Source organism: Dromiciops gliroides, chromosome 1 (genome assembly GCF_019393635.1).
Source record: "Dromiciops gliroides isolate mDroGli1 chromosome 1, mDroGli1.pri, whole genome shotgun sequence".
NCBI classification, from domain to species: domain Eukaryota; kingdom Metazoa; phylum Chordata; class Mammalia; order Microbiotheria; family Microbiotheriidae; genus Dromiciops; species Dromiciops gliroides.
In genome coordinates, this window is record NC_057861.1 from 540,828,707 (window position 1) to 540,846,977 (window position 18,271).

The 18,271-nt window shown below is 34.7% G+C and overlaps 1 protein-coding gene across 9 annotated transcripts in view; it reads right to left on the reverse strand.

Moving 5' to 3' along the window:
* Positions 1 to 18,271, reverse strand: part of LOC122735893 (transformation/transcription domain associated protein) — a 152,901-nt gene that overhangs the window by 47,808 nt on the left and 86,822 nt on the right. For all 9 annotated transcript variants that reach the window (XM_043977760.1, XM_043977777.1, XM_043977768.1 and 6 more), the window contains 8 exons: positions 17,629 to 17,808; positions 15,844 to 15,990; positions 14,404 to 14,523; positions 13,837 to 14,124; positions 13,556 to 13,693; positions 12,693 to 12,805; positions 12,343 to 12,478; positions 784 to 975 (listed from right to left, as the gene is read on the reverse strand). In XM_043977760.1, coding sequence (XP_043833695.1) covers positions 784 to 975; positions 12,343 to 12,478; positions 12,693 to 12,805; positions 13,556 to 13,693; positions 13,837 to 14,124; positions 14,404 to 14,523; positions 15,844 to 15,990; positions 17,629 to 17,808 — 1,314 coding nt within the window. The remainder of the gene's footprint in view (positions 1 to 783; positions 976 to 12,342; positions 12,479 to 12,692; positions 12,806 to 13,555; positions 13,694 to 13,836; positions 14,125 to 14,403; positions 14,524 to 15,843; positions 15,991 to 17,628; positions 17,809 to 18,271) is intronic.

Genomic DNA, 18,271 nt, shown 5'->3' on the forward strand with positions numbered 1-18,271 from the left:
AATAATTTGCAAACTAGAATGAAGACTCTACAATTTTTGATGTCCAAACAATACAGAAAAAATAAAGTTTCTTCCTCATTTATTTACCAAACTTACAATTCACATCTAAGAACCACAAGTTCACAGGTCCCACAAAGAAACTAATGATAAATTTGATTTGGTCTAATTTCATGGGATTTTTGACATATATATTAGTGAAAATTTAAACTTATAAAATATGGAACAGGAAATAGGAAGACACCTAACCGCTCAAAGTATTGTTCCAAGTTGTGAGGCAAAACAACATAAAAATAAGACTACATTTTCAACAATACAATGATCCAAGACAACTCTGAAAGGCTTAGGAAAAATGCAATCCATCTACAGAGAAAGAACTGGTGATATCTGAATAGAGATTGAAGCATAATTTTTTGTTAGTTCCTTTTCCTGAAGTTTTTTGTCTGTTTTCTTTCACAACCTAATGTGGAAATGTTTTGCATGATTACATATGTATAATTTATATTGAGTTGCTTGAGTTCTTAAAGAGGGGTGGAAAGGGAGGGAGGAAGAGAATTTGGAACACAAAGTTTTAAAAAAATTGATGTTAAAATTATGTAATTTGGGAAAATAAAATTCTAAATAAATAAAAAGACAAGATCATAAAGAATTCTGCTTACCACAATACATACTGCCCCCCGACACCTTTCTTTAGTTTAAAAAAAAAAACAAACTTCTTTCTTAAAGGCTGGGTATTTTAAAAAGTGTTAAAAGGGTTTCTGGTTTTTTTTTTCCCCTTAATCTTACCTGAAGAAGAGGAGTGTGAACATGGGAAACCACATGGGGAAGTCTTCGCCATTCTCGAATGGCCAGACTACTAGCCATCTCCACAAGACGCTCAATGAAGTTAAGCTGCTGTTCTTCAGGGTGGCAGATAGCCAAATATCCTCGATACATATTGACTTTCCATGCCATCTCTTTTGGGCAACTAAGTTCCACCTAATGAAAGAAAAAAAAATTAAGACTATCTTCACTGACGAAACTGGAAATTATCCTGTTCACTTAGTTTAAAAAAAAAAGGCAACACATAGTGTACATGATAACAAGGAAAAAATAGAAAGAATTCCATTTCTCAGGAATATTAGTGACAGCAGGATGTGCACTTCTCAGTGTAAAGAGACAATATCATTATTTTTTATAAACCAACTATTGTATTAACCTAGGCAACTAATGAAAATCATTTTGCTTTGGTATTTAAAAAAAAAAAATCAGCTACCTGGTGAACATATGCTCCCATTTTAGCTGTTCTCTTATAATCCTATAAAGAAGGGTCAGATAATTCCAACCTAGAAGCCATGCTAGGAATTCCTTCCTGCAAAGTTAATTTGTGCTTTAGGATTACAATTCAATTATGACAGCCCAGACACCAACCAGAATGTGGATCACAAGAACAGATTCTTAGGTCATGTGTTCCAATGGTCAAAGGTTGATTTTTCTACTGTTTAGTGACTTAATGTGACTGATGTCATTTAAAATAATAGAACCTGTTAAAAATAACAAGTATTTAACTTCAAGTTTTGTTTTTTATTTACTCCACTATTTAAAAATTAATATATTTTTCTAGTCTCAATAGAGCTTTTGTTTTTAAAAGTAGGGGGCAGCCTCAAACAATTGACACTTACTAGCTGTGTGATTGTGGGAAAGTCACAACCCTCTTTGCTCCATAAAATGAATGAATAAATTAATTTAAAAAATTAATAGATGGATAGATACATGAACAAATGAATGATAATTAGCTGAATAAATAAATAAATGAACGAAAATGACAATGGGGGCATAAAAAGCATTAATAGGGAAATTAAAGTACTGATTTAGTTTATAAGTTATTGTAACCAATAATTTCAACAAATTATATTCATCAAGTTATTAAACCACACCAAACTCTGATGAAAATCTTGCTTTATACATAGAGACACTGATACAGATATATTCAGTAATTGAATGTAACAGTAAAAAAAATGAAAATTAATTCAATTCAAAGGAGTAATTTTTAAATGGATGATGAAACATTTTGTAAAAACTTTCAACACATCTAAAGAGCATGTTCTACTCACAGAGTATGATGTCTAGCATTAACAGAATAAAAATAATGGATTTAGAAAATGCAAGGGAAAATTATATACTATAGTGTAATAGTATAAAATATTAGTAGGATATGGCACTGTTATTTTATAACAAATATTTTTACATGAACTCTATAACTGAGATTGTTTAAATTTTTAGCTTTATTTCTATAGTCCAATATAAACATTTCGTTACTAAAAAACTTCTCATAGTAAAAGTGACTGATGAGAGTAACATGCTCTACAAACATGCAAATAAATCTATCAATTCAGGTAAATCTTTCCATTTTAATTGAGGGTAAAACTTCCCTAGCCCCTATGTATTTTAATTATTCATTTAAGGTAGGATTCAAGGGGAAAGATATCATCACTGAGAGATATCTTAACTAGGCCATAGTTATTGGTAATACTTTTAATTATAATAGTTAATGGTTTCATAAATTAACACTTTTAAAAATGTACAGTGTTTTTTTTTGGGGGGGGGAGGATGGTGGTGGACTTTATAAGTTTCTCTGAAAAAGTCCTCATTTCTCAAATATATAGAGAACTGAGTCAAGCCTCTGTACTAGATAAATGGTCAAAGGATATGAATAGTTTTCAGAAGAAGAAAAAAAATCTGTTTATAGTCCTATGAAAAAATGCTCTATATTACTACTGATTTGAGAAATGCAAATCAACACAACTCTGAGGTACCACTCAAACCTAGAAGATCGGGTAACTTGACAGAAAAGGCAAATAACAAATGTTGGAGGAAATGTGGAATAATAGGGACACTAATGCACTGTTGGTGGAGTTATGATCTGTCCCAACCATTCTGGAAAGCAATTTAGAACTCTGCTCAAAGAAAGGACTATAAAACTGCATACTCTTTGACCCAGAAATTTCACTACTAAGTCTGTATCCCAGAGTTTTTGTTTAAAAAAAAAAAAGAAAAGCAAAAGGACCTATTTGTTAAAAAACATTTATAGTTGCTCTTTTTGTGGTGGCAAATAGGAAATTGAGGGGATGTTCTTCAATTGCAGAATAGTTGAACAAGTTGTAGTATATGATTGTGATAGAATACTACTACATAGGGCTATAAGAAATGATGAGCAGGATGATTTCAGAAAAACCTGGAAGCACTTACATAAATGGATGCAAAATGAAGTGAGCAAAACCAGAAGAACAGTGTATACAGTAAAGCAATACTGTAAGAAGATCAACTGTGAATGATGTAGTTATTCAAAGCAATACAATGATCCAAGGCAATTATGAAGGGCATATGATGAAAAATGATTATCACTTCCAGAGAAAGAACTGATGGAGTCTGAATGTAGATCAAAGCATACTTTTTTAAAAACTTTATTTTGGGGGGCTTGAGGATTTGTTTGTTTTTCTGGTCTGTGTTTTCTTTCACAACATGGCTAATTTGGAAATGTTTTGCATGTATAGCCTATATCAAATTGCTTGCCTTCTCAAGGAGGAGAGAGGGAAAGGAGAAAGAATTTAGAACTCAAAAATTTTAAAAAATGAATGTTAAAAATCGTTTTTACATGTAGCTAGAAAAATATGTACTTTTTTAAAATGAGCAGTTTTTATTTCCTGACATTTCTAAAGCCTTGCTGATGAAGAGAAAAAAATGCTAGATTAACTTATCAATGTCACAGCAATGAAAGGAAAGGTAAAGTTTTCCGGTAGGTCTTGGTCTGCTATGGACCAAACTTAATTACACATACCTAAATATAACTATTTCTAAAGGAATATGACAGAGAGAATTAAGAGGTATGTTCTAGGCTCAGAGTTATTCCCAGATGGTTTCTCCTCTTCTCTAGCTTTACTAATGACCTCATTTGTATATTGTCATTTATCTGCCTGAGTTCAGGCCAAAGTTCAGGACCCAGTCCCATAACCCAACTCTCTGCCTATCAACTCATTATCCAATAAGTGTTTTGGATATTAATCTCAGGGTGCATCCAAATATAATTACAGCATATAATGATAAGTATCAAAAGAATAACTTTTTAAAACCAACGGACTTCTACATAGCACAAAAAATGGTGACGACAGTCATTAGACCAATATTTTCCTTTAAAATTGTAACTAGATGAACCATTTAACAGGCCAACTGTTGGGAGGCAGAAATTTTACTGTCATAATGGTATTCCTCAAAATGAAATAAGAAAAGTACCTTATGTTAAACAATTTTATAACAGTATTTGGAAACACAAATTACTTTGAAAAACTCTGATGAAACAATGATCAGACATGATTCTAAATGACTCATGATGAAAAAAGCTTACCCACCTCCTGATAGAAAGGATGGACTCAAGATGCAACCATTTATACATGATGAAACATACTACCCAAACTCTTGACAGAGAGCTAATGGACTTAAGCAGATTGAGAGATTTGGGGGGAAACATGGTCAACGAAGGATTTTTTTTGCTTAACTATATATATTTCTTCTGAGGATTTTTTTTCAATGGGGAGGAGAAGAGGGAGAATAGAAGTGAGAAGATTTTTCATTAATTCAAAAAAAAAATCTGAGTGACTAAGTTCAAAAGAGGATAATTTTTTTTTGGGGGGGGTGAATAATTAACTCTGTTTTACACAATAGGTTTGAAATGTAAACAGAATATCCAATGCTAAATGACCAACAGGCAGATGGTGACACAAAGATTGAAGGGTACCTGGGGCTACATAAATAGATGTACTAATCATCTGCATTAAGATAATAGAGTAATTAAGATCACTAAGTCAGAAACTATAAAGAGAAGAGGGCTCAGGAAAGAGCCTTGGGGCACACTCACACTTAATGATGTGATATGGTTAAAGAACCAGCAAAAGAAATTAAGTAATGGTAAGACTGGTAGGAGAACAACAACAACAAAAAAAACCCAACTAAACAAAAAAAGCTAATCACAAAAACCCAGAAAAGATAAAGCAGAGGAGGGTTGGCAAATGAAAATGTCAAGAGATGAAGACAAAGTCATTAGATTTGGCAATTAATGGAAACTAGTAGATAGAGCACAGGGCTTGGAGTCAGGAAAATCTGAACTCAAATCCTGCCTCAGGTATCTACTAGCTCCGTGACCCTGGGAAAGTCACTTAACTCCAAGGATTCCTTGTCAACTACAGGCTCAAATATAAAATCCTCTGATTTTTTATATTTTTTATATAACCTACCAACCCACAAACTTTCCAGTCTTCTCACACCTTACACTCCACACGCCAGTTTTCTCTTTGATCCAATGGCATTAACCTTTTTGCTACACCTTAAAGACACTCCATCTCTTAAAGACACTTGAAGATTAGGGAATGGAATAACACTGGGGCCAATCAGTCCCCCAGGTCTAGAATGTTCTTCCTCTTCATTGGTGTTTCTTGGCTCCCCTCAAGTTCCAGCTAAAAATCACACCTTCTACAGGAAGCCTTTCCCAATCCCTTTTAATTCCAGGGCCTTCCCTCTACTGATCAGTTCCCATTTATCCTGCATGTAGCTTTTTGTACATCATTTTTGCATGCCATCTCCCCCATCAGAATGCACACTCCTTGAGGGCAGAGTCTTGTCTTTTTATATCCCCAGTTCTTATCACAGTGCTTGGCATATAGCAGGCACTTAAAAATGGCTCATTTGTTGCCTGATTTCATTTCTATACTTCACTTTCTTCATCTGCAAAAAAGGATAAGAATCATGCCTACCAAATAGAGTTCCTGTGAGGATCAAATAAGAAAGCATATGTAGACCTCAAAGCACTATATAATACTACTATTATACTATTACTATTATAATACTATTATAACTAGAGAAATGATAATTACTGTGATTATTCTGTTCTATCGTTATTCTTCAATCTGAAGCTTCATTTCAGTTCGAGAACTGTACCCTACCCTCCCTCTGATTAAATGGCTCCTCCCAGAACCTCCCCTTAAGAAGGCAGTCCAGACTACTCCAGTATTATTCCTTATGGCAGTCTGGGACTTTTCCCTTATCCCTGGTTTCTTTGTCTCTCTTCCTTCCCCTCCAATCCCCATCTTCCTTTCCTGGCTCCCATTAGAATGTAAGGTCCTTCAGAGCAGCAATTGCTTTTCTTTCTACTTGTATCTGTATTCCCAGCTCTTAGCAAGGGCCTGGCACATAGTAAGTGTTTAATACATCCTTGCTGACTAAGAATAACCACAGGTGAATGATGAGGTCAGTCAGATTGCAGTGATGTGAGAAGAGAAGTGGAGGCTTTATCAAGAAGCTTGGCTTAGAAGGCAGAGAGAGAGAGAGAGGGCAATAACTGGCACGACTGGGTCTGATGAGGGTTTTTCTGTTTTGTTATTTTTAAAGAATAGAAACCTTGGATATGTTCTTAAGCAAAAGGGAAGGTGTCAAGACAGGAAGAACTTGAAGATTAGGGAATGGAAAAACACTAGGGACAATCTTCTGGGTAGATAGGAGGGGATGGATCAAGGGTCTTGGCAAGCAGAAGGGCCTCCTCATAAGGACTGGAGTCAAGACTGGAAGAGTAGGGGAAGATGTCAGAAGAATGTGAAACTAGGAGGGGAGAAGCAAGGGCTCTTAGCAAATGCCCAGGGCAGAGGAAGGGCAGGAAAGGCAGAGCACAGGCTAACTATGAATCCCAACCCTAGATTTCCATCCATAATCTCTTAAGCTACAGGACAACTCTAATGCTTGAAAACACAGTGGAAAGAATGCCAGGCATGAGGTCAGGAAGCTCTGAGTTCAAACACATTGAGGTCACTGTGGTGACCATGTGCAAGTCACTTAATATTTGCCTCAGTTTCCCCAATTTTAAAATGGGGATAATAACAGCACCTAACCCACAAAGCTGTTGTGAAGAACAAATGAGATGATACTTGTAAAGTGCTTAGCAAAGTTCCTGGCACAAGTTCTTCCTTCCCTCCAGCCTAGAACTGTCACTGACAACTTAAGTTTCAAAATAACTAAACCTGAACCTCCTTCTGACTTCAATTTTGTCACTTTAAACCTAGTCTCTAATGTTTGGTATAAACATATATATGTACATTTTTGCATGTGTAATATATCTATATGTAAATATGATATATTATATTATAAATATATAATTTACATTCTTCTCTCAGTTATTAAGTTCTTTGGGACCACCATAATCTCTTGCATTTACCAGCTCTTCTCTGTTCCCATTATCATTACCCTAGTCCAGGTGCTTTATTACCACTCACTTAGATTACTGCAACAGCCTCCTAATAAGTCTGCCCCACATCCTTTCTTTCAGCCCAATCTTCACATATGGCATATACCCTGCATGTCTGGTCAAAACTATTTTCTTAAATATTTTATTTTCCTGTTAAAATACGCTTCCCTTTTCCATCTATATATCTGATAGAAGCCAGATTTTTTTTCATAAATACCTCAACTAAAAGTACCTCAACTAAAACAACTTACTGCAAAAGACTGAATGCAAAAGCAGATGAGAAACCAGGTGTCTTCTGCTGGGCCACACATTAATTTGTAAAATTATGTAAAAGCATGCCACTCTTCTAATTTTTGTTTTGGAAAATACAACTTTTTAAAAATAAAAATGTTATTTATGCTAATTGGTTTATTATAGCTGTTTTTAATTAATATTTTTTAAAGTTATCAGTTTTAATTACTAATATAGTAAATATCTAGAGATATAAATCATCTAAACAAAAGTTCTTTAAAAGTAGCTCAATAATTCTTGAGTATAAAGGGGTCTTGAGACCAAAGAGTTTGAGAACCATTGCTTTAAAGCATTTCCCAATGCCCTTAGTCAATAATAACCCATCTTCCCACTATGAGTCTCACAAACGTTCTTATATGCCTCTTTTATGCAATGACCAGGTATTATGCTAACTATTACTTGGAGTACGTGTGGAGTATATATGTATAGAGAAAAAGATATTATGGAAGAACTGACACAATTTGTCAACAGATTAAATATGTAAGAGTGTGGAATTGAAGATAAAGCCAAAACTGAGAGAACCTGGGTGCCTAGAAGGATGAACATGGTCCTCTCAGAAGAAAATGGGATGTTTGGAAGGAAGAAGGATGGGTTTGTGGGAAAGATGAATTCAAATCTGGATATGTTGTTTTTGAGGTGTATATGTGTATGTATGTATGTTTATAACACGTGTGTATGTGTGTATCTATACATATACATATACATACACATGTAGAAACATACATATATACATTATATACATATAAATAGATATAGATAAACAACTAGATCCATAGAAGCTGATGAGGTTACTAAGTGAAAGAGAAAGAAGAAAGTTCAAATCAAAACCTTGGAGTAAGTCCAGTTAGGGTATAAAATATGGATAATAAATTATCAATGGAGTCTAAGATGGAGAAGTAAGAGAACCAAGAGAAACAACAGTGTCACAAAATCCTAGGGGAGGGGCAGCTAGGTAGCGCAGTGGATAAAGCACCAGCCCTGGATTCAGGAGGACCTGAGTTCAAATCTGACCTCAGACACAGGGTTAAGAAGTGAGTGAAAGAAGGGAAAGCAGAGAAGTTCTGGCTGTGAAAGAAAAGGGAAATATAGAACAATAGCTTGAAAGAATGGCTGGTATCATCTATGTTTCCCAAGACTGGGGAAGAAGACTTGGGAATGTTTGTAAGCAATAGGAAAAGGAGGAAATGAATACTGGGAAGGGAGATGATTCTGGGGGAGCTGATGGGAAAGATGGCAGGGGAAGAAATCAAGGTCTATGAGGAAGGACTTGGCCTTGATGAGAAGGATCATCTCTTCATCAGAGACTGGAGTAAACGAAGACAGAATGAAGAATGATACTAAGATTTGATATGTGAAGAAAAGGGAGCTCACTGTGAATGGTCTATTTTTTTCAAGAAAGCATAAACTAGTGTTTTCAGCAGAGAGGAAGAAATGAGGAAGAGAAAAGGTTTACAATTTCTCTGTGGGGACCATAACAGAAGATTAAAAGGCAAATGACTGTGACAGAGAATGTATTAAGTACAACAGGTTCTTAATGCATGCTAGATGTCTATCAAAATCATTTTTACAACCTAAGTGAAAGAATAAACAAGTTTAAAGCAATTTTTCTCCTCTGTTATCTAATGGATAACAACTGGCTTGTAAATCCCAAAATAGCAAGTGAAGAAGATAAATTATTTTAAATTTGGATGTACTGCATTTCAAGACAGGAATCAAATCAAAACGATCTACCCAATTCAGGAAAAATATCTGTATCCCTAAGTCTGTGGGTGGTAGTAGCAATTATTAGAGTTAGGACTGGGTATCATCAAACTCACTATGATAGTATAACTGATAGAATAATAAGACCCATAACATATAATGACATTTTCTTTATATATGATGAGGACAGTGGTTATAAGTCAATTGAAAAGAAGAGACATGAAAACAGTCAAATGATTTCCTTATTTCCTCTATAAAATTCCTTTTCCTTCCTCTATAAAATATTAAACGATATATTCAGAAAAGTCCTGATGCATAAGGAAATTCTGGAAACAATAAGTGCTATCTCCTCCATGTATTGCTATTTTACATGCTGCCCCCTCCTACTCCCCAAAGTGCTAGCAATCTTGTGGCCTATGTGTGTGTCTTCTGCCTTTTGTCAGTTGTAACTCAAGATAAAATCAATTACTGCATTTGTGCACAGAATAGGCACAAGGAAAATGCATTGCTTTACACTGATTGACATTACATCAGATATAAGTTATCTGAAAAATGTAATTTTGTCTCCTGAGGTCTAGAAGTGTTGCTCATAAATGAAGAAATCAGAGAATTAGCACTTCCCATGTAAGGCGACAGACGTTTATTTCCTTGCAAAACTAGCAAGTATTTGTTAATTGTTACAAGAATTGGGACAGTCTTCTTCCTAAAAATCTCCAAACCCCAAACTAGTACTGTTTCTTCAGCTTTGTAGAGTTAACTATGAGCTGTTAATTGATTCAACTGGAAACACATAACATACTAAAAATAGATGCAATATATAAAACAGCAATTACTTTGGTGTGATTTAAGGATCAAAACTCTCCAAAGATGGTACAACAACCCAAACGCATGAATTTAACATTATGAGAAAAAATGCATAAATCATCATTAACATTTACCTGCCTGGTAGGTGGCAGGTTTTTTTGTTTTTGTTTTTCCCCCCTCTCCCTGTATAAATACTCCTGATGAAAGACAGCAACAGCTTCAGGATACTAGCTCACTCATCAACCATTTTTATGAAACTAAGAGAACAAGAAGATTGTTTTGTGATTGTGAGCTCAGTCCACAGTGCCTCACTCCTTATTTCTTTTAAAAGCCTGTAGTCTTGGTGTCAACACTGCACGTTTTAGTTAATTGCCTAAACAAACTTCGTTGTGAAATGCTCATGCTTGAAGTAATGTCTACTGGCATGATTAGCAGTTTAAGCCCAAAATGAGTTCATTAAATCTCTAAAATCACTCTTTATGCATGATAAAAAAAAAAAACTTCAATTCACTGCTTTGTCATGTCTTTCTTGCCCTTTTCCACTAGCAATGGGCAAAGCCAACATACAGAAGATAACCGATGGCATTCTGTGACTGTTTAAAATCAATTAATTGGTTTTTGGAAATTAATGTTTAATTCTTTCTTTTAATTACAGCCTCTATCCCAAACTGTTCAGTCATTACCTTGCCACCAAAGAACCTGAACACTTCAACTTTCTTTAATGTTCTTTATTTGGCACCAGTGAAATCAAAGGAGTGGCCATGTTGTAGGGGACGAGCCCAGTGCTACCATCTTAAAGAAAAGTTAATACTTTTAAGGTCCTGGCTTCCTGCTGATTCACTGCATGCATGCTGCCACCCACAGGCAATCTACCATTTTTAAACCCTAACATATAACCCCCCAACAATTTAAATGCCTCAGTGGTAAGATGACCATCAAAAAGAAACTAAGCAAACTTGAAACAGAATTCTAACAAATGTGTCCTGGAGGTTCAATAAAATACAAACATTACTGCTTCATGAAAACTCTTCTGGGTAATGAGGGGAAAAACTTAAACATATTAGTGTTGCAGCTCCTCATTTACTTTATCCCATAATCATTTCTATTCTACATAATTTACTTTCCTGAAGTCAACTGTATTAATATAATTCATATTCATTTTTACTTAGTAGGTGCAGAATTGTCAACAAAATCTACTGACCAGAAATCTGCTCTTTTAACCTCTTGTTCCTCACATTTCTTCATATAGTACAGATTTTTAAACTAGATAAATAAGTTGATATTAACTCATAATTTAAATTTTTCAGGAAAGGATTAGAGACAATCATTTAGGTTGGAAAATAATTCTTGCTCCTTAAAAGATGTATTTAATTTTGACAACCAAAATGCCCAGCTATGTCCTAAGCCATTTAGAATTTCACTATATAGGTTTTATTTATCGAAGAAAATTTTAATTTAAAAATAACCGAAATTATCCTTTTTTCACTTCCATAATGCTCTCACCTTATAATATACTTTAAGGTCTGATACTGCTGAATCTACTTACTTTACATCTTTTTTCTCTGGTTTCTTCAAAGACCCAAACCTTTTGTTTTTCCAAATGAACTTTGTTATTATTTTTTCTAACAGTAAAATAATTTTGTAGTCATTTAATTGGGATGACATTGAATAAATAGTTTAGTTAGTTTAGTAAAATTGTCATTTTAAAAATTATATTGGCCTTATCTACCCATGAACAATAAATATTATTTTAATCATTTAGATCTGAGTTTATTTGTATAAAAAGTGTTTTATATTTATGTTTAAACAGATTACAAAGATTGAGAAGAGCAAAGAAAGGAAGCAGAGGTAACAAGTATAAACAGCTTTTTCTAGGATAACAGATTTGGAAAATGGTAGGGTCTACTGAGTCTCCCCCTCCACACCCTCCCAGGATTGATGTGTTTCTAAGCAGCAAAGGAGGAGTCAGTAGGATGGGAGATTGAAGATTAGAAAGGATAGATGATTGTGGCTGACAATCACTGACAGTTCACTCAGTAAACCAGTTATGAACCCACCTAACCATACTATCATGTAGTCTACAACTTGCCATCTTGTTCACAATGACACCTCAAAAGATTTTGCCAGATGCCTTATTAAAACCCAGAGAGATGATGTCAGCTAGTAACCTCATCCAAAAAAGGCAATGATGTAACTATGACATAACTCTTAATGAATCTCTGCAGGATCAGAGTGAGTACCTTTTACCTTCTAAAGAGGCACTGGGAAACAAGGAAACATCTCACCTGAACCAATGCTTCTTTCATTGCAGTCCAGTTGGATACTCTCCAAGCACACTCCAACACAAGATAAGGATTTATATGCCCCTTTGACTGGCCATATTCTGTCAAAGCTTCCCACTGGTTCAACTCTTTAGAGCAGCTATTAAAAAAAAAACAATTCAACAGTTCTATTAATTTCACAGATCAATTCAATCTAAGTAAGAAAAAAATTATGTTGAAGAATTTCATATCAGAGCCTGTCACAGATTAAGAGCTTAATAAATGTTTTGAGTGACTGACAGGATATCAAATGGTTCTAATAACTAGTATTTTTAAGGGATGGAATTGCTGAATGACTGATCTCAGAGGCTTACCGAATCCAGTGGTCTTCCCAAAGCTGATATTCTGGAAAGATAGCGGGAGACGCATTATTCCTCTCATGTTCTTTTTTGGCCTTTTCCATTGCTTTTTCATATGACTCTTGTGCCTTAAGAAAAAAAAATCATAATAGTTTTAGTATCTGACCTAATTCCAACCAAGATTTGAATAAAAGTGGAAACACTTTGCAACTTCAGTCAACTCAATTATTCTGATGCAACAAAAACATGGCTTCCCTTCTCCCTTCTCCCTTCTCCCTTCTCCCTTCTCATTAAGGTAGGGCCAGGGCCTCTCTTTTCAATTCACTATTCATAGAGAGCCTCCAAGAGAAGATAAGAATGGGCAGGAAGAGAGCAAGAGAGTATCTAATTTTCCACTGGAACACAAGGGAAAACAAAGATAAATTATTAAAGTTCTCTATTTTATTACAATAAAGAAGGCAGAATTTCCTAATTCAAGATGGAAAATCTTAAGCACTCTGGGAGGAAATTTTCTTGATACTGCTCTCTCTCCTGGTTTTCTCCCTACCTGTCTGATCACTGTCTTTTTGCTGTATCTTCATTCACGTCACACCTGCCAACAGTGTCTCCCAAGACTCTGTCCTTCATCCCCCGCTTATCCCCTCCATACTATTTCATTTGGTAATTTCATCAGCTTCCATGGTTTCAAGTTATCTCTATGTAGATGGCTTCCAGATCTACTTGTCCAGCCCTAACATCTCTTGGACTCCAATCTCTTATCTCCAAATACTTTTCAAAAACCTTGAACTGTTACCCTGTAGATCTCTTAAACTAAACCATGTCCAGACACAAATCATCTCTCAACTACAAGATATTAATTCTGTCAAATACTGGGTTACCTGCTCAAAGAATCCATGCTGCTCATATGCTATAGCTGTTGCTGTTTCAGGAAATTTGCACCGCTTTTGCCATAAACCTGCCCACATATCTTCCTCTTGTAACAGAGAATAAAGTTCAGCAAGGGAGTCCAAAATTTCCTGAAAACACATCAAGTGATCAATATATAGCTAAAACCTATATGAATCTTGGTGAGAACATTTTTAAACCATAACAATTTAGATAATTTAGAAATTTAGTTTTTTAAACTACAAATATCTATAGAAACAATGAAGTTACTTACTTGCTGAGGTGGAGTTATGCTCTCCTGCTCATAAAATTCAGTTGTCTGTTTGGGTTTAATTTGAAGACTCAGACCTTTTTCAAAAGCCTGGTGCTCTAGCATTAATGTGGAACGGAACCAGAGATTGTGGGTTTTTCCCAAGTATTTCAGCACACAGGGTCTGATAGGAATTGGAGGGACACACTGTGACATGGCTTCCACAAAACAGTTTAAAGCACTTGGCTGACAATCCCTTTGGACTTGGTGACTACCACTGCACAAGAACGGGCTTATTTCACCTGCAAGAGCCTGAAATAAAGGCATTAGTTTTTAGACCTTCTAACAAAATCAACATATTGCCTACATCTCTTCTTTCACAAAGCCCAGTAATATTTTTGATCATTTTTTTCTGCTGCAAAGATCTATTGGTTTCTTAAAAAAAAAAAATCTACCAAACTTTTTTTTTTCTTTCAGGGATATTAGCAATGTATATGCTGAAGAACATAAAATTTTAAAAACAAGAGCTAAACTTACATCTTTCTAAAATAACAATATCTGGTTAAAAAGTATTTGTAAAAAAAACCTCACATGTTGCTGTCGATCAGAGAGAATTTTCCACAGTCTTGCAAAAAGCTGGATCCAGGTCTTTTCTGCTAATGTTGTTGAAATATGACACAGTTGCACAAAGGCACTAAGCAATGCACCTGTCTATGGATGAAAAAAAAACCCCAACAATTAGCTCAGTTGGCAAATGGTTCATATCTCGCAGACCACTGAATACAATAAACTTTCAGGCTATTAAAACACAATCTGTATCAAATGATTTTTGTTTTTTTAAATCAACAATATCTAATGAAAATGTTTCTGATAGTGAATATAATGAACATAAATTAAATTTAAATGAAATTCAACAAAACCACCTAAAAACTTAGTTTATATAAAAGGATTTCAAAACAGAAATTTTCCTTCCATAAGCTTAAATAAGTTTTAATACATACTAACATAGCTAACATACATTTTCATATATATTAAAACAACAGCTATTTCTTTTGAACTCATTTGAAATGTTTAATTATATTTTCCCTTCTATTTCACTCCTGACTCAAAAGTTATGCTGGAGGAATATAAACTCTGGCAAGTCTAACACTAAAATGAAAGGCTATGTCTGTCATGTGTGGATCAAATTTAGCTAACATGAGGAAAGAAGCTCAAATATTTTTGACTGTAACAACCCTATAAGACCTACTTCATTCACTGCAGTTATCCACACTTTTTTTTTTCTTTTTTTTTTTTTAGTGAGGCAATTGGGGTTAAATGACTTGCCCAGGGTCACACAGCTAGGAAGTGTTAAGTGTCTGAGGCCGGATTTGAACTCAGGTACTCCTGACTCCAGGGCCAGAATGTAGAATTTCAATCCAAATCCCATCAGGTCATAGGGCAGCTAGGTGGCACAGTGGATAGAGCACAGGCCCTGGAAGACCTGAGTTCAAATCCGGCCTCAGACACTTAACACTTACTAGCTGTGTGACCCTGGGCAAGTCACTTAACCCCAATTGCCTCACCAAAAAAAAAAAAAAAAAAACAAAAAAAACCCCAAACCAACAAACAAAAAAAGGGATGAACCAAATCCCATCAGGTCAAATCTCATACTAGAGAGGCTTTTTAAAAAAAATTAACACACTGATCTATCCCATCTTTATGAACCTTTTTTTTCTTATACTTAAAACATAGTGTATGTAACACATTAAGTACTATCATTAGACAATTTTTCCATTTCCTACCACAATAGGAATTGAGGAAATGACATAGTTAACCTATCTTGTAAAGAGTCTGTCCTTCCCCCCATCAACAGACAATACAATTAACTTTTACATTATTTAAATATCACTTGAGAGTCTTCAGGACTACAAGAGTGAATCTGGCAAGTGAAAGGTAAAATACAAGAAAGCTTAGGCTTACAATGGGATGACATCACTTTAGGATTTTACAGGCTTTTCAGATAAGAAATTGTCATTCCAATATACAAACCTTAACTTCCCGAAGAGAGTCAAGGAATTTATCATGTCTGTTGGTCAACATGTGCAACTGGTTACCAATGTCTTTTTCCGAAAGTTCTTTGGTTTTAGGTGTGCTAGTCTGATCTCCAGGAGCTAATTCGATATCTATCTCCACATCCTACATCAAATAAAATTTTAAATTAGTTAGATTAAATCTGGTGGACAGTACTTTTGTATAGCTCCTGTTGAAGTCTTGGTACTCAAAAATTCTTGTCATCCTCTGAAAGTTTATGATCATAATTTTATTAAGTATGATTTGACTCCATAAAAATATATTCATTCCTCTCATTTTTTGGAGGATATAATTTTTTCAAATTCAGATAGGAACACTGAAGTATTTAAAACAAGTCATCAAAATAAAAAAAATAAAGTGGTAATTAAAGCAGATAATAATTAGGCCATTAGGAGTCAGAATATTATTCTTTAAAGTTCAACATAGAAGCAATTTGTTTGGCTGCTTTAGTAATTCAGGCATAATATAATATTCAACTGATTTCCTAAGAGAGGAAAAAAAAACACTTGTTTCAGCCTGGCTACCCAAAGCTTCCTGGATGTCAAAAAAGGCTGAATTTCCCATAAGTGATTTTGTCAAAAAAGTTTTTTTTTTCCTCCCCGTTTATCTGCATTATCATCTCAACCCTAATATTACTCATTAGTTACCAATCAAAGTTGGAAGCACTTTTTAATCTTAAAAGTCTTACAGAATTATAGGATTCTCAAAACATTATCATTTATAGCTATTTTATACATGGAAATTGTTAACAAACAAAATTTTTAAAAACTGAGATAGACTCAATAAAGTTTAGGAACATTGGAAAAAATTTTGACTACTACTGCTTCTTCTGCAAATGCACAAATATCTCAGTAGTAAAAACAGTGCTCTTTTTATAGGAAAGCAACAAAAAGTATAAATTAATCAATCACTTTAAAAAATTACTCAGCACTAACTGGATTGTTTCCTTAAAAAAAAAATTACCTTTAAGGCTCTAAATCTATGATGCAAAGATCCTAATACTCAAATGTGTCTGATTATATTTCAATGAATCCAGTGTAGCCACATATAGGCTATCAAATGCCTCACAGAGATGCCTAATACTTTGGTACGATCTACCTCTCATTCAGAAAGAAAACCAAAAAGTCAGCAAAGTTTAATAATAACAGTAATAATTTGATACAGTAGGGGGGCAGCTAGGTGGCACAGTGGATAAAACACTGGCCTTGGATTCAGGAGGACCTGAGCTCAAATCCAGCCTCAGACACTTGACACTTAACTAGCTGTGTGACCCTGGGCAAGTCACTTAACCCTCACTGCCTTGCAAAAAAAAAAAATTGTATGCAGTGCTTTAAGATTTGCAAAATACTTTACATGATATCTAATTTAATCTTCACAACAACCCTGTGAAGTAGGTGTCATTGTTATCCCCATTTTCAGAGATGAGGAAACTAAGGATGAGAAAAGTCAAGTTGCTTGGCAGCTAGGATCACACAGTGAGTGACTGAGGCAGGATAAGAATTCAGGTCTTCCTGACTGAGTCTGGCACTCTATTCACTTGTTAATGCTAAACAACTATAAAATAAAAACTGAAATGGTGTCAAAGATCTCAAAGGCAAAATGCTCAGAAACTGAGGGTAAAAAAATAAATAATGGATGGAACACGTATTTGTCTCTGACCTAAAAAGTCTATGATTGTTAAATTTTCTTTTGGAAAAGAATTTCAATCTCTTCAAAAAAATGAATTAATAAAACTAATCTTACCTCCTCTTTGGATTCACTGTTCTCTCTTTCTCGAGGTTCCTGTTTGACATGTGTTACCATGGCAAATGCTGCCCGATCATGACTATCAGCCAGGTTGATAACATTAGTGATAGATGGGAGCATAGCTCCTTGACAACTTGTACCAATTGTGGTGTTTCTTTCACATACCGCCAACAGGAGCTAAAAAATGGTTTTTATTGAAAAAAGAAAAAGGATCATTTCAAAAGGCATTTGAGGATGTATAAATAAATGCTCAAGGTGGCCAAATGAATCTGAATTGGATCGCTTTACCTATAATTTTGTCATTATTCAAATTTCAACCATTTGGTATTTATAGCATAATATGGTACCATCCTATCTTTCCAGCTAAACTAGTCATACTGCTCTCCTACATGCACTGTGTTCTAGTCTAACAGAGGAAAAACATTTGTTGAAGGAATAAGTATTTATTAAGCATCTACTATGTGGCAGGCACTATACTAAATCCTTTGCAATTATTAAGTCATTTGGTCCTCATTTAATCCTAGGGGATTGGTGTTATTTTTATGTCCATTTTTACAGTTAAGGAAACCAAGGTAAAACAGAGGTTAAGTGATTTGCCCAAGTCACACAACTACTAACTATGATTTGAACTCAGATCTTC